The sequence below is a fragment of the Pristis pectinata genome, chromosome 10 (genome assembly GCF_009764475.1).
Source record: "Pristis pectinata isolate sPriPec2 chromosome 10, sPriPec2.1.pri, whole genome shotgun sequence".
NCBI lineage: Eukaryota > Metazoa > Chordata > Chondrichthyes > Rhinopristiformes > Pristidae > Pristis > Pristis pectinata.
In genome coordinates this window covers 52128004-52153381 of record NC_067414.1, presented here as the reverse complement: position 1 = coordinate 52153381, position 25378 = coordinate 52128004, and the positions used below count along the sequence as shown (strand labels likewise).

Here is a 25378-nt window from a genome sequence, read left to right as displayed (position 1 = left end):
TTAAGGTTTTGGTATCAATGTGAAGATCTGAACAGATTTTCCACATCACTCCATCCCTGTGATTGTATCACTTGCAATGCTGTTGATGCAGTTACACTGGTGCTTTCCAGGAATATGGTTGAATTTATTGGTGTCTTGTTTACCTATTAATCACTGGATGATCACTTTCCAATCCTGAAAATTGGTAAATAGATGCTGTTCCCAGTCTTTGTTCCTTATTGCAGTGTAGAGGTTGTTCTCAGTGTGGGGTCAAAAATCCACAGAAGTATCAAGAAACACAACTACTTGGTCGGAGAGTTATTGGAATTGTATCCACATTGTCTTGATGGTCTTCATTTTGAAGGGCATTTAAAAAAAATGTTTACAAATTGGCTCCAGAAAATAGTGTCTACAGTAAGTTTCCTTCCACTCCTAAAGCAATAAATAAATTTTCAGTTGGAGCTTTGGATCCACTGGGACTGATGCCACAAATCCTTGAATCACTTCTTTGTTAACACAATACTGTAATCATTTGTGTTTGATTAGAAAACGTTATGAATTGCTCAACACTGACGTAACAGATAACAATGTTTTTGTGCTTGTATCTTCTATTTGTATGAGCAGTCTGACAATGAATTAATCAAATACACATCTATTCACTTAAGTGCTGTGGTCAGTTATGAATTTGTGGGGGTTAAGAAGATGGGGACTAGATCGTTCTCAGTGAGATTATCTGGAAAAAAAGAGGTTTCCCTAATATTTAGAAATATTAGTCATGCTATATTTCTCTTTGATTGGTCTTAACATTTCATTCAGCTCATTGTTAGGAATTACTTTCCAAAGTTATTCAATCCTACAATTTGCGCAAATATCTCACGATTCAAAGTATTTATCCAAATTTTTCCTTCATAGTGGTGAACACATTCATGCTTAAGCACAGCACATTACCGCAAATATCAAAAGAATATACTGGATATTTAAAAATAATTACTTGCCTATTTTTTTTGAAAAAGGAAGTGATGCCAGAGATGGTTTAACAGAAGATTTAATATCAGGGCATTAAGATGAACTAACACAGAAAACACAGTAACAAGCCTTCTATCATGTTCCAAGTAAGTAATAAGTCTCTACATGGGATAGCTGCCACAGATTCACTGCCATCATGCCAACTGATGGATAGCAAGGCATACTGCTCTCTTATTACTCATCCTGAATTCCCTGTCTCTAATCTCACCAAGGCCTCTACTGTCTACCTTTTCCACATGCCCCTCATGTAAATGGTGGCAAGGGCTTCTCAGCAGATCACCGTCCCATTACCATTGTACTTTGTGCCCTCAATTTTGAAGGCAGCGGCAGGCTTTAGGAAGCTGAGGTCAGCAACCTCTCCTACCACCTATCTGGATTGACTGGTAAGAGTGAAGAGTTCTTTAGTGTTGTCATGGTTGTTTCACGGGGAAATGAATAAACTGACTGACACAGGTAAATAAGGCATTTGTGATTTGTATGATTCAACTGTGCAATTGAGGTAAACAGATTTGACAGGTCCCTTTTTGGAAAGGCCAGTGGAATACACATTTAAGCCTAAAGTTATCTTCACACGCCTTATAAAGCCATTCAAGTCCGGGACAGATTTTCAGATCCGGCTGTGAGAATGTATAACGTTCGTACACATGTGATATGGTCCTAGGAACTTGTAATCTTTGTATGCAGGTATTTTTAGACATATCCAAACATAATTACGTGTTCCTGTAAATATGAGCAGCAATATAAGGGATGGTCTTAACTGATTACCAGAGGTGTAAAAGTGCTTCACTGAAGTGACACTTCTGATCCTTATTTTCCTTCACAACCTGCCAATACAAAGGGCTATCCATCAGTACAAAACTGACAGCCACATATGGAAGACGGGAGGACATATTCAAGAGGCGGTGCCTCAAAAATGCACTATTCATCATTAAGAACCCTCACCACCTGGGACATGCCCCCTTCACATTACTACCATCGGGGAGGAGGTACGGGAGCCTGAAGACCCACACTCAATGTTTCAGGAACAGCTTCTTCCCCTCTGCCATCAAATTTCTGAATGGTCCATGAACTTAGTTATCCCTCTTTTGCACTATTTATTTATTTTTGTAACTTATGGTAATTTTTATGTCTTTATGTCTTGCACTGTACTGCTGCCACAAAAAAACAAATTTCACGACATATGTCAGTGATAATAAACCTGATTCTGATTCTGATTCTGAAATAAATCTAGTTAAGCTAGTATCAATTGAACTACAAAGAAACTGGAGAACTTGGAAGGTCTGGGACCCAACTTAATTTGCAGACATGATTAGTACACTATGTGTAGAATGCTTGCTGCAGATATGAAGGCTACTTCAATGCCTGGTCAAAAGTCTTGGGGAAGAGGTCATTGGGTCTGAAAATTGGCCTTTCCAGTTTAAGCATAAAGGTGAACTTTGCTCATAATCCCTTGCTGGAGGATGGCAGATCTTGCATGGCACATCATGTTAAATGAGTAATCGCAGAAAATGCCCTCTTTTCAATCGATGATCTTGCAGACCCCAGAGCTAAGCAACATGCTGGGTTGGACCGCAAACAAGAAATCTCCAGCTTAACGTTGAAGGATGTTCCTGGGCAAAATAGAAATCTGTCACAAATATACAGAAGTCTCATAACATGCTTGTCCTTCCATTTCAAGAAATCCCTGTCACCAATGACCAAGTTGCCAGCTGTTATTTACTTTTTTATACTTAGTTGTCACACAAAAGAAATTTGAAATAGGCTTGTGGTTGACCAATGTACATATCAAAGTGTACTTTGAAGTTTAATCATATAATTTATCTTTAATTATAAAAATAAATTCCTCCTTGGCCTCCAGTCAAACCACTCCCCAACTACCGCTCTAGTAAACTTCCACATCCCTAAAATGCTCCAACCCTGATCTGTTATGCAACCTTCCCTATTTCACCATCGCATTGGTGACTGTGATTTCAGTTGGGTATGCCCAAAGCTTCGGAAGTTATTTCAGAACCTTTGCTCTTCATCTCTTTAATCCAGAAGTTTTGCTCTTTATCTCTTCAATCCAGCTTTTATTCATCAATCTTATTGTCCATTCTTTGGCCTAGTGTGAATTATTTTTATCTACTGCCACCACCTGTGAAATGTCCTGGGATCTTTGCTTGTATTAAAGGTGCCTATAAATTAACATTGTTTCGATAAAACAAATGGCAAGTTGTAGGAGGCTTAGAGACATAAGAGACTGCAGATGCTGGAACCTGGAGCAACAAACAATCTGCTGGAAGAACTCAACTGGTCGGGCAGCATCTGTGACAGATGCTGCTTGACCCGCTGAGTTCCTCCAGCAGATTGTTTGTTGCTGTAGGAGGTTTAGGTATAACTAAACTGCTCCTGCAACCTTGTTATATCCTCTCATTACTGATGCTTTCACCTTTTCAAGTTAATCTGCAAGCTTTCCGGAACCAAATATCCTCCTTGATTTCCTACACCAGAATTGATAAGGTTGGTAAGGATTATGTTTCACCCTGGCAGCTCACCAAGTTACCATAAATGAGTCACAAAGATAGCTTAGGTCACCTACAGCTGTTGATCACGGAGATTCCTGTCACCCTCCTTTCGGATATGGAAATCAATCCTCTGAGATACCCAAATTCAAGTAAAGAAACATTTGATTTACTGAGAACTAGGGACATGGTTGCAGTCTATTTCGGCATCATCATTTTTTCATGGAAGTAAAATCTTTCCTGTGGATGAATTGCTTAGTTTTTAAAATGTCCCCTTGCAACAATGTTACTAAAATTGCTTCCTTTTATATCTTTTAAATATTGCAGTAGTACATATAGAAGTTTGTGGGAAATAATGATTCATAGAAATTAAAGGTTACTCACCTTAAATTGTTAATCATTAATCCTTTCCAAAGGCAATACACTTATGGTAACATCTGTTGCTTCAAATATATCAGGATTGCTCCATCACTTGGTATACAGCTGTATTAATAAGTCTCACCTGCACATTTTCACAAAGACAAAAGCATAGCTACCAGATCAGAACAATGATAGGTTAATAATTATCTTGTGTTCATTTTGTAAATAAAATAACCTATTTTATTGAAGGGTTTTTTTCCCAAAGATTAGTCTTGGTTTCAAAATTCATCTGGATTTGTTCACCAGTTTTATGGAAAATAAATTTAGGGACTATCTCATTAATCACTAAATATTAAACTTGTTACATTGGAGGAGCTTGTTAAACGAGAACAAATTCAGTGCTTGTTGGAATCATTCTTGTAACTTGCAGGATTGTATATCAATGAAATATTGTGAAGTCCAACAAAGGAGGTGGAGGATGGTGGGGAATGGATTACACAGGAAAGGAGAAGGAGTGGAGGGGTTCAGTCTGCTTTTCCTCTCCTGATCATTATCTGCTGTCTCATTTAGAATGCCCATCCTTGTGGTCATTAGTTTGAGATTAGACTCAACTCAGACAATGTCTGGAGTGGAATAAATGGTCAACAAACATTGTTATTGTTTCAATCCTAAAACCATGGCAGGGAGTGAGACACCAGGACCTCACCATGGGGGAGTGATGCTGCTGCAAGGAATTAACTTGTTTCAGAACAAGTGAGGAAGTACAGGAAAACCTGATGGGGGAGAAAAATAAAGAGAAGCTTCCACCATAATAACTTGAAAAATTAAATTTAAGCTTTCAGTGAAATCTCTCAGAATTGGGTCACAACTTCATCCTTAAGCATTTAACAGGAAAAGTTTTCTTTGTAGATGGTTATGTAAAATTTAGATGTTTATAGTTATCTTGCTGTTTACAGATATATTAAACAACAGACAATTCCAACAAAGCAAAATTAAAGCAGATATCTTTATAATAAAATATTTTTTGGAGCAGATTCTACGTATTTCCCTCTTCCAGGTTTTGCACAGATCCTCTTAATTTCACCTCCTTATAGCTCAGCTACTTTTTGCAATGGCCATCCCAAGCTCCCAACTGCATGCTGTTTCAATTGCCCTTCCCATTCCCACACTGACCTGTCCATCCTCGACCTTCTCCACTGCCAGGGTGAGGCCTAACGCAAACTAGAGAACAACACCTCATATTTCACCTGGGTAGTCTACAAGTTGCTAGTTCACTCATCTGTTTCTTAAATCACATAAAGTGAATCAAATCATCTGATAACTAGCTGCAGTGATGGCAAAAATTGCAGAGATGGATCATCGACTCAGCACTCCTGTTTGAAGTTGGATGCAAATGTTTCAACCTTGTCTTTGATGCTTAAGCTCTGAGCTCTGCCATTAATGAGGATATGGATGTTCTTTGAACTTCCTCCTCCCATTAGCTGTTTAATTATCTGCCACTATTTACAATACATAAAAAAGATACTGAGTAGAATTCTTTTCCTGTGCCCTAAGTGTTGGGATTGATGCCTATGGTCACATGAATGGAATCAATGACTCCTTATTTTGGGAATCCTGCATCTTGGTAAAAGCGCTGGATCCTATGAGCCGCAGTTTATTATTGATGGAAAGGTACCTTTCCTGGGAAATCTATAAATCTGCTGAATCTCCTGAATCATATTTCTGATGTCCAAGTGCAAACTGGCTTCAATTAAATTGTAAATTGAGAGGGATTTATAATGGATGTCTGATCAAAGATTAGTTTGACACTATCAATCCAATTCCAAAGAAATTATTTTGACGTTACAAGGAAAAACAAACTCATTCTGGATCCTTTATCAGAAAGGCTAAGGGTCTTCAATCTGAAGTGTTAACTCTGTTTCCCTTTCAACGGATGTTTTCTGACCTGCTGAGTGCTTCCATCATTTCTGACTTTATTTCAGATTTCCAGCGTTTGCAGTTTTTCAATTTTTCATTGCACTGGATCCTTCTCAATCTTTCAACCCATACAAGCTTTTGACATAATGAAGCCACAGATGGACAAGCTGCTTTTTCAATTGGAACAAAACCTGTCTAATTTGTAGCTTTTTGTCATCTTGACCATAACAATAAACCTTTATATTACTGAGGGACAAAGTGTTACAGAAGTTGCACAGCCACTTCACCTTACTATCTTTCTGAATGACTGCCTATCAATTTATTCTCACCCTGCTTTATTTCAACTATTTTTTTTAAAGATATTTTGCTTGAAGCTAATCTATTGTGGAGTCTGCTTATACCAATGTTACTGTCATGGTATTCGTTATCCTAGTAAGCCTTTGTATATAAAAGAAATTTCCCTTACCTCCTGCATTATTCATTTGCTAACAATCTATGCTGCTAATTTACAGAGCATGATTTTAAATACTTTTGTCTTAACTCCTCTTAACCATCTTAATTTAAATGAAAATACACCACTTACTTTAGCCTTCCCTTTTGCCCAAAACCTTGTGTTTCTAGTACCATCTTGGTAGCCTTGATATCCTTTCTCAAAGTCAAAGTTGAGTTTATTGTCATATGCACAAGTACATATATGCACAGATGCGATGATAAACTAACTTGCAGCAGCATCGTAGGCACATAGCATTAGATAAGCAGCATTCACAAGAAAAACATAAATTAAACATAAATTATACATAAAGTTTACAAGAAAGAACACAATTAGAACAGAATAAAACAAAGTCCATTGCAGTGCCAAGTGATCAAAGTGGTCATCATGTTGCTATACTAGGGTAGTGATTAGAGTTGTGCAGGTTGATTCAAGAATCGAATGGTTGAAGGAAAGCAGCAGTTCTCTAACCTGATGGAATGGGTCTTCAGGCTTCTGTACCTCCTGCCCAATGGTAACTGCGAGAAGAGAGGACAAAAGGAGGTCATTCAAAACTGAACATAAGCACTTTAACTGTATCATGAGAATCTGGGCAGAGATCCCATTTTAGGCTAAGTTACTGTATGCTATGACACAACCATTACTGGAAGACGTTCTATTGTATGTTTGGGACTCAATCTGCTATGTTTAAATAGCAATTTAAGGAAGAAAATTGAGAGTGATCCATCAAAAACATTCAGATTTCCTGGAATAGAAACTAGCTTCCCATTTTGTTTACAATACTCAGCTGGGAACTAAATTTTGAATGCCAAATTAATGAGTTCGTAGTTTATGCCCCAGATTTGGACAAATATTTAGCTCTTCTGGATGAGAGGGAGTTCATAACAGTCCTATGAACTCTGTTGCTTAAGTGGGTGGAAAAAAAGTAATACATTTATTACCCTTTATCTTGCCTGTATAATTGCCATTTATGGAATAAATTCATGTTAATGATACATCTTTTCTACATCAATACACACATTTTAATAAAACTAAAGTAAAATAGTTGTATGGAGTGGTTGCTAAATTTGGCTTTTAAAAGGGATTTTAACATTGGCACTTAATGCTGGACTATAGCGTCAGAACCATCGTTCCCTTAACAACCCATTCATTGATATTGTTTGCCAGTTGCCTTATGTTTAATTGATGCTTTGGCTGTAAAGGACATTGTCAAGAAATTATTTGTAGAAAGGAATTCACAATATAGGGAATAATGACTATTATGCTGTTGGTAAATATTTGAGAATGGCTTAGAATGTGTTATTCATAAATAGAAGGGGATGTTCTCTATTGACCAGTGCTGGATGTTTGCCCCTTGAGAGAACTTTAATTGTGCACATGGCTTTAAATTGCAATCTCTCTATGGCTGTGTCCTAGATCATAGAACAGATTTGTTTGAAGTAAGACATGCATATCCTGCATGACTTCTGATTTTTGAGGAGACAGACACTGGTAGCAGCAGGAGACAGTGAGGGAATAAGTAGCTGTGGTAAGTGTTCAGCTTTGTTCATGACTTTTGAATTTTACCAGGTTTTGTGTTATTTATATTGTCTATTCTTAATCAATTTTACAGATAAACAGAGCAATTATATTAGTAATTGAAAGCTTCATAATTTTTTCTGACGTAAAATCATCCACATTTTAAGCTTTATAAAGCTATTAATGTGCACAATATAGTTGTAGGGAAAAATGATCAGAAACTGTTTGTGTCTTCTAAATGTTAACAATGAATCTCAGTTACATCTCTACTTTACTCATTTCATGTAGATAAAAATGATAATATGTCAAACTGGTGCTGAATTTATCAATGGATTGACACAATTTTACATTAGCAGAAATGTTAACATATTAACAATTTTAAATTTCATAAAGTTAGTGCTTTGATTTTGCAATTTCAAGTCACTGACACATTATAAAATTCTATCAAGATCTATCATTCAGTCAAAACTGAAACATGCAGCAAAAGATAATGTGTGTAGAATGAAGCATGCATTGAATTTAAATTCAAAAACATCTCACAATGGATCTGCACTACACAAGCACCCAGAATAATTTTATCAGCGGCAGTTTCAGCATTGTGTGACTGCCTCATCTTCTAGCACTTATACCATTTCTGTGAGTTAGCCAACATTAAAAAGTTTCCTTGGCAAAATCACCAGATTTCTCCATGGAACTAATCCTCTACTGATTTCTACTGCCATTAGCTTGCTGCTGCCCCTTCACTTCATTCCTCCTGTAATCAAGTGCAACTTCTCAGCTTTCCATTAGCTGAACTTATTCCATCACTCTGCATGGTTATTGATCTCAACCAGTCCCTCACCATCATTTTGCCTGAGTATCTTTTGCGACAGAATGGACTAACACGTTTAGGTATTACTTTGTTATTCATCACTCTGTTCACCAGTGTCAGGGATTATCTATCAGTATAGAACAATAAATACAACTGGACATTAGTTTTGTCACTCCTTTTCTCAATCCAATGATCAGCTGCTCTTCAAAATCACACACAATACGTTTTGTATCTGGCCTCTTTCCTTATCCATATAAGCAGCTGGTTCTTTTCACATTTTGAGTGATTATATTTTGCTCCTGGACATAAATGAACTGTACCATTGATGAGCCCTGTTCCCAGGATGAATTGATTTGGGTCAGATGATTCAGCCAGAATTGCAGAAGAGGTATTGCAACTTACCTGAGCACCCTGATTAATGACAGAAGATAATCATCCAGGGTTATTGTCTACCCATCAAGGTTAAATAGCCTACAGTTGCATGTTATCTAAGATCACAATTCTTTAACGTATTCATTTCTGGGATATGGATAATGCCAACACGTCAGAGTTGTTCAGGTGAAGCAAAAACAGAAATGTTGGAAAAGCTCCGCCCAGTCAAGCAGCATCTGTGGAAAGAGAAACTGGTCAATGTTTCGGGTCAGTGACCCTTCCTCAGAACAGAATGTTTAGCTGACCTGAAATATTAACTGGTTTCTCTTTCCACAGATGCTGCTTGACTAGCTGAGTTCTTCCAGTGTTTCTGTATTTTTTAGAATCCAGCAGCTGCAGTTTTATTAATTTCCATTATTGCCCTGGTGGACTCTGAGCTTTGTTCACTGCGATGCGTCAGGGACAGAGAAGGTTATATATACATTCTATACTAGGAGGCATTCATATCCCTTAAGTAAGCACAGTAGATTTGATCAGGGATACGAGGGTCTGGCAATGAGTGAAGCAGGTACAGGGATTCAGTAGGTTGAGGTGGAGGACCCTCAGCCCTTGAATTTGTCCAAAAAAGTATGAGATTCTTGTACTTGTGGACAAGGGGACAGATTGCAGGGAGGGTGAGCACACTAACCACAGCATTGTGGTTCAGGGAGACTTTCAAGTTAGTGGATTGAAAAGTAATGTCGTCGTGTTAGGGAACAGTATAGTTAATTGGATAGATATTGTGTCCTTCAGCCATGAGCATGAATCTTATAGGCCATGTTTCCTGCTTGGTGACTGGGTTAAGGACATCTCCTTGGGCTGGAGAGGAATGGAGTGGAGAAGAAAGATCCAGTTATCATGGTCCTCTAGGTACCACAAAAGTAGGACTAAGAACATAGGTATGCTCAGGGAAAGTGTGTAAGTAGGTTATGGGTTAAAGAGCGAAATCACAAAGTTATAATTACTATCCAAGCTATATGGAAACTGGTATAAAGTCAACAAGAGCAGATTACTGAATGCATTCAGCTGGTGTGGGAGAACTGGGACACTGGCACCAGTACTGAAGAAGGAGGAAGTTCCAGGCAAACTGGATAACTAGGGATGCAAGGAGATTTTGGAGTTGGGGTTGTAGATGGTTGGTGAGGAGGGCAAGTTGTTAGTTAATAGTGGTCAAATGGATAATAATGACGAGAGTATAACAGAAAAATGCAGAGAATGTACCTGCAAATAGTCAGAGGATAAAAAAAGATGGAAAAAAAGATAAAATTAAAGGCTCTTAATCTGAGTGTGTGCAGAATTCACAAAAAGATAGATGAATTTATGACATAAATAAAAATAAATGAGTACACAATGGATCATTTCTGAGATATGATAGGAAGGAGACAGGCTGCAGACTAAATATTCTACAGAATGACATTTAGAAAGTAGGTTAGAAAGGAAAAAGAGGTGGCTGACTCTGTTAGTATAGGATAAGATAACAATGGTGGTGAGAAATGATTTTGGCTCAGAAGATTAAGATATGGAATCAATTTTGGTGGAGATAAGAAATAACAGCAAAAGAAATCACTATTGGGAATAATATACAGGCCCCCTAACTGCGCTGTAGGACACATTAAGGGACTGTGAATAAATCCAGAGTGGGTGCTTACAAGAATCTTGAGTGACTTTAATCTTCATGAAGATAGAACAAATCAAATTGGCAAGATAGCTTTCAGGATAATTGTATTTGGGAACCAACTAAAGAACAAACTATTTCAGACTTGGTCATGTGTAAAGAGACAGGAGTAATTGATGACCCTATAAGTAAGAGAAAGAGTACACTGAGAAAGAGTTATCATCACATGAGAGACTATTGCATTCAGTTTGAAAGAGCAACATAGGTCTTAAGCTTCATTAAGCCAATTACAGAAGTTGAAGGTCAAGTTGGCAAAATTGGACTAGGAAAATAGATTCAAAGGTAAGGGTTTTTGAGCCAGGGGCAAGGTGCCAGAAGACTGGAGAATAGTCAATGTTGTTCCCTTTGTTAAAAAGTGTAATGGACAAACCAGGAAATTATAGGCCAATGAGCCTTATATCACTGGCAGAGAGATTATTGGAGAAGCTCTTAGGGACAGGATTTACTCACATTTGGAAAAGCATGGACTTATTAAGGTTAGTCAGCATAGTTTGTGGCCTGCTACTTTGCTGTACTATTCTATGTTCTACAAGTGGCAGACAGTTAAGAAGTTATTTTATAGAAACGTAGAAACATAGAAAACCTACAGCACAATACAAGCCCTTCAGCCCACAAAGTTGTGCCGAACATGTCCCTACCTTAGAAATTACTAAGCTTACCCATAGCCCCCTATTTTTCTAAGCTCCATTTACCTATCCAAAAGTCTCTTAAAAGACCCTATCGTATCTGCCTTCACCACTATTGCTGGCAGCCCATTCCACGCACTCACCACTCTCTGAGTAAAAAACTTACCCCTGACACCTCCTCTGTACCTACTCCCCAGCACCTTAAACCTACGTCCTCTTGTGGCAACCATTTCAGCCCTGGGAAAAAGCCTCTGACTATCCACATGATCAATGCCTCAAATTATAATTCTCTTTCCACCCACAATCTATAGTTCAGATTATGCGTTTTCTGTTGGATTTAAGCCTTCAAGTTCCTGTAGAGCTGTTTCTTTTTCCCTTGCAGGGGAACCTCCAATCTAAGAGCACCTAGTGTTTATGGTTAATAGCTCTTAGACCTCCTGGTCATTCTCATTAAATCAGACCTGATATTGTTTCAATAGAAAAGCCAGAGTCTCTCCACAGATGCTAATTATGATGGATTTCAGGGCAGCCCAGAAACTGTGAACATTCAGGAACTCCTGTTGATCAGATTGTCTGTGAAGTGATACCTGAGAAAGACTCTTTGCAGGCTCCCTGACAATGTCAACAATCATTTTCTTGGGGCAGTGCTTCTGTTGCCATTATCATTTCAGAGCCAGGTTTATGGAGATAACAGTGGATTAGGCAGTTGCCATTCTAGCAGTCATTGGTACCTGTCACAGCACACGTGATGTAAACATCCCTGCCCACACAATGATATAACTTAACAGATATTAGTGACTAGATTGGAGAGTGTCTCTAGAGGACTTCTACTTGCGTTTCTGAAGAAACAGGGAGTTGGTTACGACAAGACTGTTCTCCAAGCATTTTGTCAGGAGGAGGATGCCATTAGCTTTCCTTATTCTTTCTTTGAAATGGCGTCTATCCAGAGGATTGCAACTTTTCCGATGCTGGCACCTTCCAACCCAGGAGGATTAGTTTGTCTCCCTCTGGGATGTGGCCAAGGTTTTCTCAGAGTCCGAGTGGAAACTCTCCTTTCCTGGCTTGCAGGATTGGAGTATTAACTGTCCACCATTCTGTGTTAGTGAGCCGGAGGATCATCAGACATTCCCTTATACCACAAAGAAGATGGCTGAGAAGTCAGGTGAACACAATCTTGATGGCAAACCTACCCAGGCAAACATCCAGAAACTGGTGTCCCTGTTGCCTTATTCTTTGAGCTAGTCATCTCCTGCTTATCATGTCTCACTCAGTGCAATGACATCCATGCCAGAGCATTTGAGCTCCAAGCCATGATAGGTGTGAAGCTGTTGGGATTGTCCATGAGGGTCCGATATTGCAGGTCCTGAGCATTACATTAAGGAGTGAAGGTTCCAGTGTGCCTAAGTAGGCAGTGAGTATTTGTAAGAAAATAAATGATTGCCCAGCAACATTTTGTTACAATGAGTCAAATGTTGCCGGACAGGCATTTGGGATCACTGGCTTTCAGCCACTGAAACTTCTGATAGTCTTGAACTGCAGCACATGAGCTGCCAAGGACTTAAATCCCAGATTTACTAGTGACAGATGAGGTCCAGTTTGTTGGGATCCTCCAGTATTATACCTGGTGTAATCATCTCTGTGATCTGATACCATTTGGAGGGACTATTGAATTCAGTAGAGATCCTTGGTCTGTGGATTCATGGCATATTAGATGGCGTGACTTTTTTTTAATGATTTCATTTTACTATATTTATTGCTAGGTGTTTTAATAATGTTTAATTTTTTTTAATACCACTTACAATTTACAAGTTTGTAAATGTCTCCAAGATCGTTGAAACTGCCCCATCCTGGCTTTCCCTTTTGTCAAAGCCTATCGGGAGCTTCCTGGGACAGAGCCTTAGCTGAGATTAGCCCTTTGACTTGAGATCAGGAGTGCCAGCGAGGTGGCCCTCATGTATGTTATTCAGGCATATGAGAAATACTAATCTTTTAACTGTGTCATTTGTTTTTTTTAAACCAAAGTATCAATTATTCCAACTTCTTTGATTTCCTGTCATTTTAGTTTAAACATCAATATAAGGCCATTTGGGGGGGGGGGGGGCGCACAGAGTGGCACAGCTAGTAAGAATTACTGCCTCACGGCTCCAGCAACCCGGGTCTGATCCTAGCTATGGGTGCTGCCTGTGTGGAGTTTGCATGTTTTTCATGTGACCAACTCGGTTTCCTACAGATGCTTCTGTTTCCTCCAACACCCCAATGATGTGCAGTTTACCCTCAGAATGTAAGGGTTGTGGTAGAATCTTGAAAGAGGTGTTGAAATGTGTTTAGAAGTAATTGGATTGCTATAGAATTGGTGTAGGGTTAGTGCAAAAAGGTGCTTGATGGTTGGCATGGACTTGGTGGGCCAAAGGGCCCTGTTTTCATGCTATATGACTCAATGATTCAATGATATGGTGGATGACTTTTCACCAATTCAACAACAATATTACTAATACCTTCAAATAGATCAATATCAAAATTACAGACTCAGTTTCTCCATAGATACCGACTGACTATTTCCAGCATTTTCTATTATTATTTTATCATAGGTCATTATTAAGGTTGATCATAGTTTTTGTTGAGAAAAATAAAAATAATTGGTTTAAATAAATACTAGGTTGATATATTCTGTTATGAATTCAAAAGTCAATTACACTATTCAATAATGTCTTTTCTGTACTAATTGTAATTTGCATAACATTTCAACAGTAAAGTTTACATTTTGAATTTATTTTGCTGTCTAATCAACTTTGTCAAATAAAGGATAAATTGTGAAATGTTTTTTTAGGATGTCCTCTAAAGTAAACGGGAACATTCTACTTGAAACGTAGATGTTCCAGAATATTGGTTGACAAGGAAGATCAATAGATGTGTTTGCTGTCACACTTTAAAATTTTCAATGGATTAAGTGTATGATGTAGATCATATTTAAAAAAAAGGCATTCAGAAAATAGTCATGTAATTGTTTACTCAAAAACATCATTTGTTGTTGTGTGCTAAACAATGACATATTAAAACATAGAACATAGAACAGTACAGCACAGGAACAGGCCCTTTGGCCTATGATATTGTGCTGAACTAATTAAACTAGTATTTAAACACCTGACTAATCCCTTCTGCCTACACAATGTTCATATCCCTCATCATACTCATGTGCCTGTCCAAGAGCCTCTTAAATGCCTCTATCATATTTGCCTCCACCACCACCCCAGACACCCACCACTCTCTGTGTAAAAAAAACCTGCCCCGTACATCTCCTTTGAACTTACCCCCTCTCACTTTAAATGCATGACCTCTAGTATTAGACATCTCAACCCTGGGAAAAAGATACCAGCTGTCTACTCTATCTATACCTCTCATAATCTTATAAACTTCTATCAGGTCTCCCCTCAGCCTCCACTGCTCCAGAGAAAACAACCCAAGTTTGTCCAACCTCTCCTTTTGGCACATGCCCTCAAATCCAGCAGCACCTGGTAAACGCCTTCTGCACCCTCTGCAAAGCCTTCACATTCTTCCTATAACAGGGTGACCAGAGTTGAATTCAATACTCCAAATGCGGCCTAACCAGAGTTTTTTAAAGCTGCAACATAACTTCCTGACTCTTGAACTCAACGCCTCGACTAATGAAGGCAAGCATGCCATACACCTTTACCATCCTATCAACCCATGCAGCCACTTCCAAGGAGCTATGGACTTGGACCGCAAGATCTCTCTGTACATCAACACTGTTAAGGGTCCTGCCATTCACTGTGTATTCTCCCTTTTACATATTGTGTGCTAATTACTGATATAACTCTCAATTTGTTCCACAGATTATTGATATTAAACATTGGGATTAATGAGAATTAAGTAATTCCAGATATGTACCTCAAACTAAGGATTTCCACTGATATGTATACAAAGGTAAGATAACCCACAATTCTAAATTATTAGAAAATATTGTAGGATACTAAACCGCAACGTGATCACTTGAAAAATCTTCATACGAATACTGTTTTCAATGGAACACAAAAAAAAACTTAGTCTTGGATCTAAAAATAACATTCCCAGCTGCACTGTCAACAGTACCTAGATCCCAAAAATTAATAGAAAAAAAAACTAAGGCCATTTATGTTCACTACTTCAGTACAGAGATTTTGACGATTAATACTGATACCTTTTCATGCAATATTAGAAATCAGTCACTTTGGGCTCACAAAACCCTTAATATCATGATTGTTCTGATGCTTGAAATAAAATCAGATGTATTTTAAATAAAGTTAAAAATTTAGTAAATGATTACTGTTTCCATTAAGTCAGATATTATTTAACTCTCAAAAGATGGTTCAATTATTATAAACGTGTAAATTTAGCTCATTAGACTAAATTGTGGAATTGAACTATACCTATGATTTTTGTTTTGCCCTTCATCTAGTTCAAGTTGATGTGACGAAGAGCTGAAGCAGTGAAGTACCCAGTTCTACAAGGATTTAGGATTAGATTGAGAAATCAAAAATTGACAAGCCTTTAAAAGAAGGAAATGGACACAAACACCTGTGAGGGAACAGAAACTGTTGATTACTGTTATGAATTTGTAAATGGATCTTGTCCGAAAGCAACCCGATCAAGCAGCCTTCGAGTATTCTTGTATACATTTTTGATGCTAATAATTCTTTTTACCATCATTGGTAACCTATTGCTCATCATTTCAATATTCCACTTCAAGCACCTTCAAACACCCACCAATTATCTAATTCTTTCCTTGGCTACTGTTGACTTTCTGTTGGGATGTTTGGTTATGCCTTACAGCATGGTGAGATCAGTGGAAACATGTTGGTATTTAGGACATGCATTCTGTAAGATTCACAGCAGCTGTGATATCATGCTCAGCACAGCTTCAATATTGCATCTTTGTTTCATTTCTGTTGACCGCTACTATGCAATGTGTGACCCACTGAGGTACAACTTAAAAATAACTTTATTTTCTGTACAGTTAATGATCTTCATTATCTGGAGTGTTTCTGTTGTTTTTGCCTTTGGCATGATCTTTTTAAAATTAAATTTGAAAGGCATTGAGGAAGTATACCACAATGATATCACTTGCCATGGGAGTTGCACACTTGTATTCAGTGAAATATCAGGGGTGATTGCTTCATTGATTTCTTTCTACATCCCAGGAATTGCCATGCTCTATATTTATTGTAAGATTTATTTTGTGGCTATGAAACAAGTGAAAAGTATAAACAGAGTAACCGTTCAAGTTCAAAGCATCAGAGTAAACAGAAGCAGGTTTTCACGAAAACATGAAAGAAAAGCTGCCAAAACGCTAGGAATCGTGGTGGGCATATTCCTGATTTGTTGGTCTCCGTTCTTCATTTGCAACACAGTGGATGCATTTCTCAGTTATTCAGTACCACCAGTTTTGTTTGATACTCTTGTTTGGTTTGGTTACTTGAATTCTACGCTTAATCCTCTTATCTATGGCTTCTTCTTTTCTTGGTTTAGAAAAGCTGTAACAATTATTTGTACATGTAAGATATTTCAGTCTGATTCCTCTAGAATAAACTTGTACTGTGAGTAAAATATAATTAAACAGTGAAAAAACTTGTAAATGTAAATGATAATCAAGTTACTTGTTCCTTTTACTAATTAGCATTAGTAATGCTTTCATAAATGTGCAAATGTTGCAACTAGAAATCTGCTGTTCAGAGGGCAGAATCTTACTTCCATGTTACTGCTTGGCTTCACAGATATCACAATGCCTCTCCTGATTCCTCATTCCATTAATCCCTTATAAATCCAGATTAGATTTGGAAAAACTGGCAGAAGTCTCTTTTAAGAACTGCTGCTTAGACTGCTCCCCACCCAGTTTTACTATTACTTGAAATCTCTTCTGGATCCATGTACATTGTGTGACTCAGAATGATTTACTGAAGTAAGTTTTTGTCCGTATATATGTGAAAGCTTGAGCAACTCTCATAAAAGTCCCTGCCAAATGGTGTTAGGCAAGATTAAAGTGAGGATTTTACGGGATTGGTGGGTACTAGAGGATGAAGAGAGGTAAGTGTGAAACCATAATATAGGCCTGTAGTTCCCTTTTTGTCCCCCTTTTCCCCAATAATCTTCTCAAAGTATCAGGAAAGTTGTGCAATTTAGTTTGACTCACATAACACTCCTGAACCTATCTTTTACTTTTAAATAGAGTGCCAGACAAAATGCATGGAATAGTTTTAACTTTAACCAGCATGGGGCAAAAGTGGATATTCCTGTAAATGGGCATGAGTACCACAGTGTGTGATTAACCTGCATCTACAGAACCTGATTCATGCTGTGTTTTCATTATGATTTAAGTGTGCTCCCAACACTGACCGTGCTATTCATTGGCATAGTGTCTCAGTGGAGGGGAGGATTTTGGGGGAACAAATTTTTCTTGAGTGGCAAGTATCTGGTTAAAGACAGCTTGCACTTCACACTATGGCGTACAGGACGATGTCCAAAAGCAAACTTCCCACTGAAGATCATCCTCCATAGTCTCCTCCACTGAAAATCAATGGCCTTCCACCAGCCATCTGCAACCATTTGGTGAGCACCCTGCAGAAGCTTGACAGCTGGCAAAGGCACTTTGAAGATGGCCTGTAGGGAAAAACCCACAAGAAATTAGCTGATGTTTATACACAATCTGGCATGACTTTGACTCATAAGAATGCTTTGGAAGGTTTATTTTGTATTGTCTTTTGACATTGTGGCCAAGTGGACACAGATGGTCAGCAAAAGAAGAACAGTTGATAAATGAGGAATTGAGATTGTGTTTGGGGGACACAGTGAGATAAGTTGATTAGAAATACGTCAGCCTGAAAGGGCCTTTCTAGGTTGTCTCCTTCCTTCTTCCTACCTTCTGTAAATCTGGGCTCTGATGACAGTGAGGACATGCAGCCTGCAGATGTCACTACAAATCATAAAGCCATAGAGTCCTACAGCACAGATACTGGTCCTTCGTCCCACCATGTCCCTACTGACCATCAAGTACCGATCCATACTAAACCCATTTACCAGCAGTAAGCCCATAGCCTTCTATGCCTTTGCAATTCAAGTGCTCATCAAGACACTTCTTCGATGTTTTAAGACTACCTGCCTCCACCACACCTTCAGGCAGTGTAAGCTAGATTCCAAGCACCCTCTGGAAGAAAAAATCCTCCTCATATCTCCTCTATACCTCTTACGCTTAAGCTTTGACCTCTACTTTTGGACACCTTTGCAAGAGCAGGTCGTAAGTGGATAACTCTTTTCACCCCTTGTACCCTTCAAGTTTCACTCCAGAGGTTTGAATAAAGAGATCCAGCCTGGCACCTCAGAGCGTTATTGAGTGAGTGCTGCACTATCAGTGGTGCCATATTTCAGATGAGGGGCAAAGTTAAGTTCCTGTCTGATCTTTCAGGTGCACATAAAAGATCGCAAGGCACTATTTCAAGGAAGAGTTCAGGAGAAATCCCTGAGGCCCTGGCCAATCGTTATCCCTCAAACAACATTAAAAAAAATCAGATTAATTGGTCAATATCATATTGTTGTTTATATGAGATTTGTGTGCATGAATAGGCTGGTGTGTTTTTCTAATTTACAATAACAGTTCAAAAGTACTTCATTGGCTGTAAATTGCTAAGTAGGTGAAAGGTGCTAAATAAATGTAAGTGTATTTTTCCTTGTTAGGTCAGGTCATTAATGGGTATCTCTCTCAACAGGTGGTCTACTCAGCTCAGCATTCCCAATGTTTTCTATTTTTTTTCCTTACATTAATTTTAATTGCAATGTTTTGAGTATAGTTTGCTACTTTAAATTCTGTGATATTGTACACAGATACCTGACATAATATTTTTGGAACAGCATACTGCATCACATATTGGTATCTCTCTCTTAATTTTATCCATTTTCTAGGTTTTCAACACAAGGATGTTTTGACTCACAGTTGAGATGTAATATGCAATCCGCAATGATACAGCTCATAATAGCATTGCCATAGCATTAATCCTAAGAAGAGTGGTATCTTTGGTTATTCATTTATCTAAAGCTCATTGAATGCAGATGAATTACCTTCAAGAGGAAATTGTACCGGTCATTTGACCATAAAATGGAATATTCAGGATGCATGTTATTTTCAACAATTTTATTATTTGTACTAACATAAAGAACAAAATTGAAAACAATAGGAGTCAGACATGGAGAAATAATATTAAATCATAATTTGTTATGAGATTAGAAAATGCATTATTTATATTAAATATTAACTCACTTTAATTTTTTATTTGCTGTTGAACATGCAATTCTAGATTTATATTTTTCATTGTTATTATGATTTATACCATGAGACCTACGGCAGATTCTGGAGTAACCGTGTTAAATGTGGAAATCCATAAATTATAGTTAAATCACTGCTCTTCAAGTTATGCAATATTCTCCAACCAATCTTCAGAAATCGGTCATTTGAGCAAGAGCATAGTTGTTTAAGAATTACTTCCACTGTTAAATTCCTTGGGAATGTCATGCTTTGATTCATGTGTGAGAGTTTTAATGGTGTACCAAAAAATACTTACTGTTTAGCAACCTTTCTGAACCTAAAAAAAACTTTATATGGTGGATTATAATTTCTTCGTATACTGTATTTCAAATAAAATGGATTTAAAGTAATAACTTTTATCATTTTTAAAATACTTTATATTTCAACATCAGTCTTAAAGCTTTAACACTTTATTTATACATCACTGTAACAGACCCTTCCAGCCCAATGAGCCCGTGCCGCTCATTACACCCATTTTAACCTACTAACCGGTACATCTTTGGAATGTGGCATGAAACCAGAGCACCTGGACAAAACCCACACAGTCACAGGGAGAACGTACTAACTCCTTACAGCGGTGGGAACTGAACCCTGATCGCTGGCGCTGTAATAGCGTTATGCTAACTGTTACGCTACCGTGCTGCCCCCAAAACATGTTTGTGGATTTCATGTGCATTTCATGCTTGTGCCGGTCTTAGCTTTACATAAAATGTTTAAAATTGGATAAAAATTGCTGTTTTCACCTCCTGCTTTTGCTGCTCAGCCAGCTCGATGAGATCACTGACATTGGACGCTATTGATTCAATTGAACCAACAGCTGCAGCCAAATGGCTTCATAAAAGGGAAATTCCACACTACAGTGATTACTGGATCCTTACGGGTAGCTTTCTCCAAGGTCAGTGACACCAGCCCACTGCCTACAGCAAACTTCAGGTGATAGCATTAACATAGTGTTAGCATCCAAAATCTTCCTTCATCCTTTCCCTTTATTATCAGACCTTTAAGATGGTTGCATGATCAAATTATCCAAAGATGTCTCTTATATTCTATGATTCTGCCAGTTGGGATAGAACTGTGTTTTTCAAAGAGTAACCTGGCAAGAATCAGAAGTACAGCTATGCACATTGTCATAACCAGAAACACTGAAGCTGTACACTACAAAGGCCACTATTCATACATGAATTAGAGTAAATCCTGCACCTAGATGAGACAGCCTGCACATTTATAGTGAGCATTAAAAGATAAACTAATAGTTTTCCTCAGCCTTTGCCTCCAGTGGAAGTAAATGAGGCATGTCAGGAAATTGGATGGCTTGATCTTTCTTGTAAAAGTAGCCCAAGCAGATGCCCATTCAGGCTGTAAACACACAATATTCACGTGGAGATTTAAGCAGGAGCTCAGTAATTGAATACAGCAGAAGCAAACAACGGCCTTCAGCAGACCTGACAATAGTTGCCTTGGGATCCTTGGGATATTTTCCTATACCAAATATTTATATAAATGCAGAGTGTAAATCAAAATAACTGCAAATGCTGGAAATCTGAAATAAAAACAGAAAATGCTGGAAACAATCAGTGGGCGAGACAGCATCTGTGGAAAGAGAAACAGAGTTACCATTTGAGAGCCTTCATCAGATGCTACCTGACCTGTTGAGTGCTTCTAGCATTTTCTGCTTGTATTATAAATTAAGGGTGCTGTGTTTCTAAGTAGCAAGGATTTTAAAACTCACTGTTAAGAGTGGCAAATAAAAATAATTTTCAATAATTTCAAAGATTTTTTATTCTCCATTCAATCCACTGTATTCATCATATTATGTTCAATTGAACCAGTAATTTCAAGTGAATTTTATGACTTTTGCAGTAAATATTTCAGGATTTTTTTTTTCTTTTTTTAGAATCAGGTGATGATGGAAATGTTTATGCAATAACTGAAAGAGACTGACTATATACAGTACATGTTCAAAGAGTTTTGTTAAATAGCAACATTGTTAAAGAAAGTGAAGACAAGACCCTTTTCCAAAGAAAAAAATGCATCACTTACTGGAAGCACACCAAGTTCAGTCTTTTGGCAAATGACTACCAACCTCATGCTAGAACTTACTGTGAAGACATGCCAATCACAGTATCCATTTAAAGGAACAGATGCAATAACTGTGATTTTTTTCAAAGGCACTTTAAACTTCCTATCAACATAAAGTGCTGAAACTAGTTGAAAGAAAGCATGGTAGGCAGATCAGTGGCTTCCAGAGGTGAAATGCCAGCATCTGGCTTTCTGCTTAGATTCACTGGCCAAACTGGTACTGACTTTAAAGCATTTTTCCACTGTCTCCATTTTACATGGGGAATTTGCAATTAACTAAATTGATGGAAGGGGTAGCAGGAAATACATTCCCAGTACTTTACACAGTGAAAATGGTAGCAAACAATACTCTTAATCTAATTGGATCATTTTTGAAGTCATCATGGAAAGATTTTGTGATTGTTCGGTAATTATATTTTGGTTTTGTTTCATGAGGCAGGCAGTGCAATCGGATAGCGACTAAGTTTAAGACCAAATTGCCAACTGTAAGCCTCTTTTGCAAATCAGAGCCCAATTGCACGACTGGGTTCTTGATTTTTTGATGAATACTAAAGACCAATTTACCTTCCCGCCTTTCTCTGCTCAGCTGTGCTGGTATTCTGTCCAATACACAAAAAGTGCTGGAGGAACTCAGCAGGTCAGGCAGCATCCATGGAGGGAAATAAACAGTCGACATTTCAGGGCCGAGACCCTTCATGATGAAACGTCGACTGTTTATTTCCCTCCATGGATGCTGCCTGACCTGCTGAGTTCCTCCAGCACTTTTTGTGTATTGCTCCAGATTCCAGCATCTGCAGAATTTCTTGTGTCTCTGGTATTTATGTCCAAAGTCATTAAGTTAGTCTGGGGTCACCTGAATGTAACTCCAGCCTCGGGTAGTGGTTAACACTGAGAAAAGGAGAGGAACATTTGACAACTGCTACAGGCCTCTTGTGTAAATCAGGTTCTTAAAGTCACTGCTTTTGCTGCAGGAACTTCGCAGTCAGAACGCCAAATTGACTTTCAACACCATCCTGCTCTTCTTGATTTCATGCAGGATCTACAATCAGTAGAGATCATGGTGCCACTTTTCACTGGGCATTTTAATGGTTGTTGCAGCAAGACAATAAGAATTTCTTCTGCCACCTCGCGGGCTAATGAGTCTGTCCATACGGCCCGGCTTTACCCTCCTGATAAAGCAGAAATCCTGGAGCAATAAATGAGGAAAGAAATAGATTGAAATCTGATCTCTCTCACCTTTTTCACTCATTGTTTCATCCAAGAAAATGGATACTCATTAAAATAAGGGGTTTAAGCAAATGCAGAGGCAAAGTTATGAAGGTCATAGATATGGTAGATAACGAGTAACTTTACACCCTAGCAAGAGAATCTATAACCTAATGGCATAGATTTAATGGAGTCACAAGAGACTGCAGATGCTGGAATCTGGAGCAACATACAATCTGCTGGAGGAACTTAGTGGGTCAAGCAGCATCTGTGGGGGGCAAAGGATTGTCAATGTTTCATTGGATATAGGTCCTGATGCAGGGTTTCAGCCTGAAACATTGAGAATTCCTTTCCCCCACAGATGCTGCTCAACCCATTGAGTTCCTCCAGCAGACTGGGTGTTGCTCTCCATCCATTATATTCCTTTGTTTGAATATTTTCCTTCTTGAGTAAACCCTTATGATAGCAGAATACTATCATTTCCTCATGGTAACATAACAGTAACTAATTGCATTTAGGTTTTGCAGATAAATGCAAATACATTTAGTGTAAATTTATTTTTGTTTCATTTACCTTCCCTGTGATGAATAACATAGTACATCACCCAGAGACTGAGGATTAGGATAATTCCCTCATAACTAAGACCTTTATATATAAATCATGATTTTATTATTTGTGGATTGAATTAAAAGATAATTTCTTATTTATGAATAAAATTATTCATGCATTTTGGGATCTCTCTTTACAATTTGAGTCTGTATGCATTCCAAAACCACAAGGGGGCAGAGCCGGTTTACATCCTCCACCTGAAACAATAATGTATTCATGTCACTGGTTTAATGACAGACTGATATTGTAATTCATCTTGAATATTCTAAGACTTACAAGAAAATAACTCTGGAAATTTCGATAACTTCTCCCATTGTTAATCAATTTTTTAAGTAATGAGAAGAACAGCTTGGCAACGTTTGATTCTTCTGTGTGTTCAAATCATGAGTGTAACTTGACTATGCATGAGCACATTGTGAGCTTGTAATGTAAGGAACCTATTAATAAGAAAATTACATTTTGCAAAAACAATGAAAAATATTATTTCACTGTATTAAAGCCAGTATACATAATGCATGCTTCAGTGAATGAGCTGATGATAATTTGGAGCTCTGTCTCCAATTGTGTACATATGGAAGTGTTATCTGCATACTGCAGCTCAATGAATGAAGCTGTAGTGAAGCTGATGGTAGAGTACCAGCATGATGACCATGTGAGATCTGGATTGGGTATGGTAACATAGTGGTTAATGCCTCATGATGAGCATTTTTTAATCATTAGCACATACACCCCTACTCATACCCTTTAATATGTTTCAATGTAACACCTCTTATTCTTTTAAAATCCAGTGGATATGAGTCTATTCTGACCAACCTTTCTTCATGAGACAAGTATTAATCTAGTAAACCTCCTTTCAATTGCTTCCAACCCATTTACATCTTTCCTTAAATGATCTTCTAAGATTTGGTCTCACCAATGCTTATAACTGAAGCACAACCTCCCTAGTCTTGTATTCAATTCCCCAAATAATAAACACTAACATTTTATTAGCTTTCTGAATTGCTTGTTGTACCTGCATATTAGCCTTTTGTGAATCATGTAGTAGAACACCCAGATTGTTCTTCATGTCAGTGCTGTACAACATCTTGCCATTTAGATAATACGTTTTGTTTTGTTTACTTTCCAAAATGGACAATATCACATTATGCTCCATGTGTAGGTCTTTGCCCACTCTACCTATATTCCTTTGTAATCTTCTATATTTCCCCTTCACGGCTTTCCTACCTTTCTCATGTCATCAGCAAATATAACAACCATACTTTTGTACCTTCATCCAATCAGTTATATAACTTGTAAAATGTTGAGGGCCCAGCACTGATACCTGTGGCAACAATATTCATTACATTTTGCCAATCAGAAAAAGACCCTCACACGCCTACTCCCTCTTTCCAATTAGCCAGCTGATTCTTCTATCCATGCACTGTTACCTACTACACCATGAGTTTTTTATTTTCCCCAAATAACTTTGTCCCTAATAACTTTGAATTCATACCTTATTAAATGCCTGCTGAAAATCTAAGTGCATAATCCACTGGTTCCCCTTTATCCATAGCACATGTTACTTCTTCAAAGAACTCAAAAAAATTGTTCAAATATTATTTCCCTCACATAAACCATGTTGACTTTTGGCTGCCCCCAGAACACTCTACGCAAAAGATGCATTTCACTGTGTGTTTCGATGTACATGTGACTAATAAAGAAAATCTTATATTCTTATATCTTATCTTATATCTTTTTCTAAATGCCCTGCTATAATTTCTTTAGTAATAGCTTCTCCCATTTTCTGTATGACAGATGCTAAGCTCACCTTCCCTAAGTTTTCT

The 25378-nt window shown here is 37.9% G+C and overlaps 1 protein-coding gene across 1 annotated transcript; it reads left to right on the top strand.

Annotated features, from left to right (window-relative positions):
- Nucleotides 1-15872: 15872 nt before the first annotated feature.
- LOC127575214 (trace amine-associated receptor 1-like) lies at nucleotides 15873-16913 on the top strand. Its single transcript, XM_052024919.1, has 2 exons — nucleotides 15873-16188; nucleotides 16261-16913. Exons 1-2 carry the CDS (start codon nucleotides 15873-15875, stop codon nucleotides 16911-16913), a joined length of 969 nt encoding a protein of 322 aa, XP_051880879.1.
- The last annotated feature ends 8465 nt before the right edge of the window (nucleotides 16914-25378 follow it).

Excerpts from the sequence above, each read along its gene's own strand:
- LOC127575214 (XM_052024919.1), top strand. The coding sequence starts at position 15,873 with ATGGACACAAACACCTGTGAGGGAACAGAAACTGTTGATTACTGTTAT. Across the intron at positions 16,189-16,260 it reads GTATTTAGGACATGCATTCT|ACCGCTACTATGCAATGTGT; the intron begins GTAAGATTCACA and ends TCATTTCTGTTG.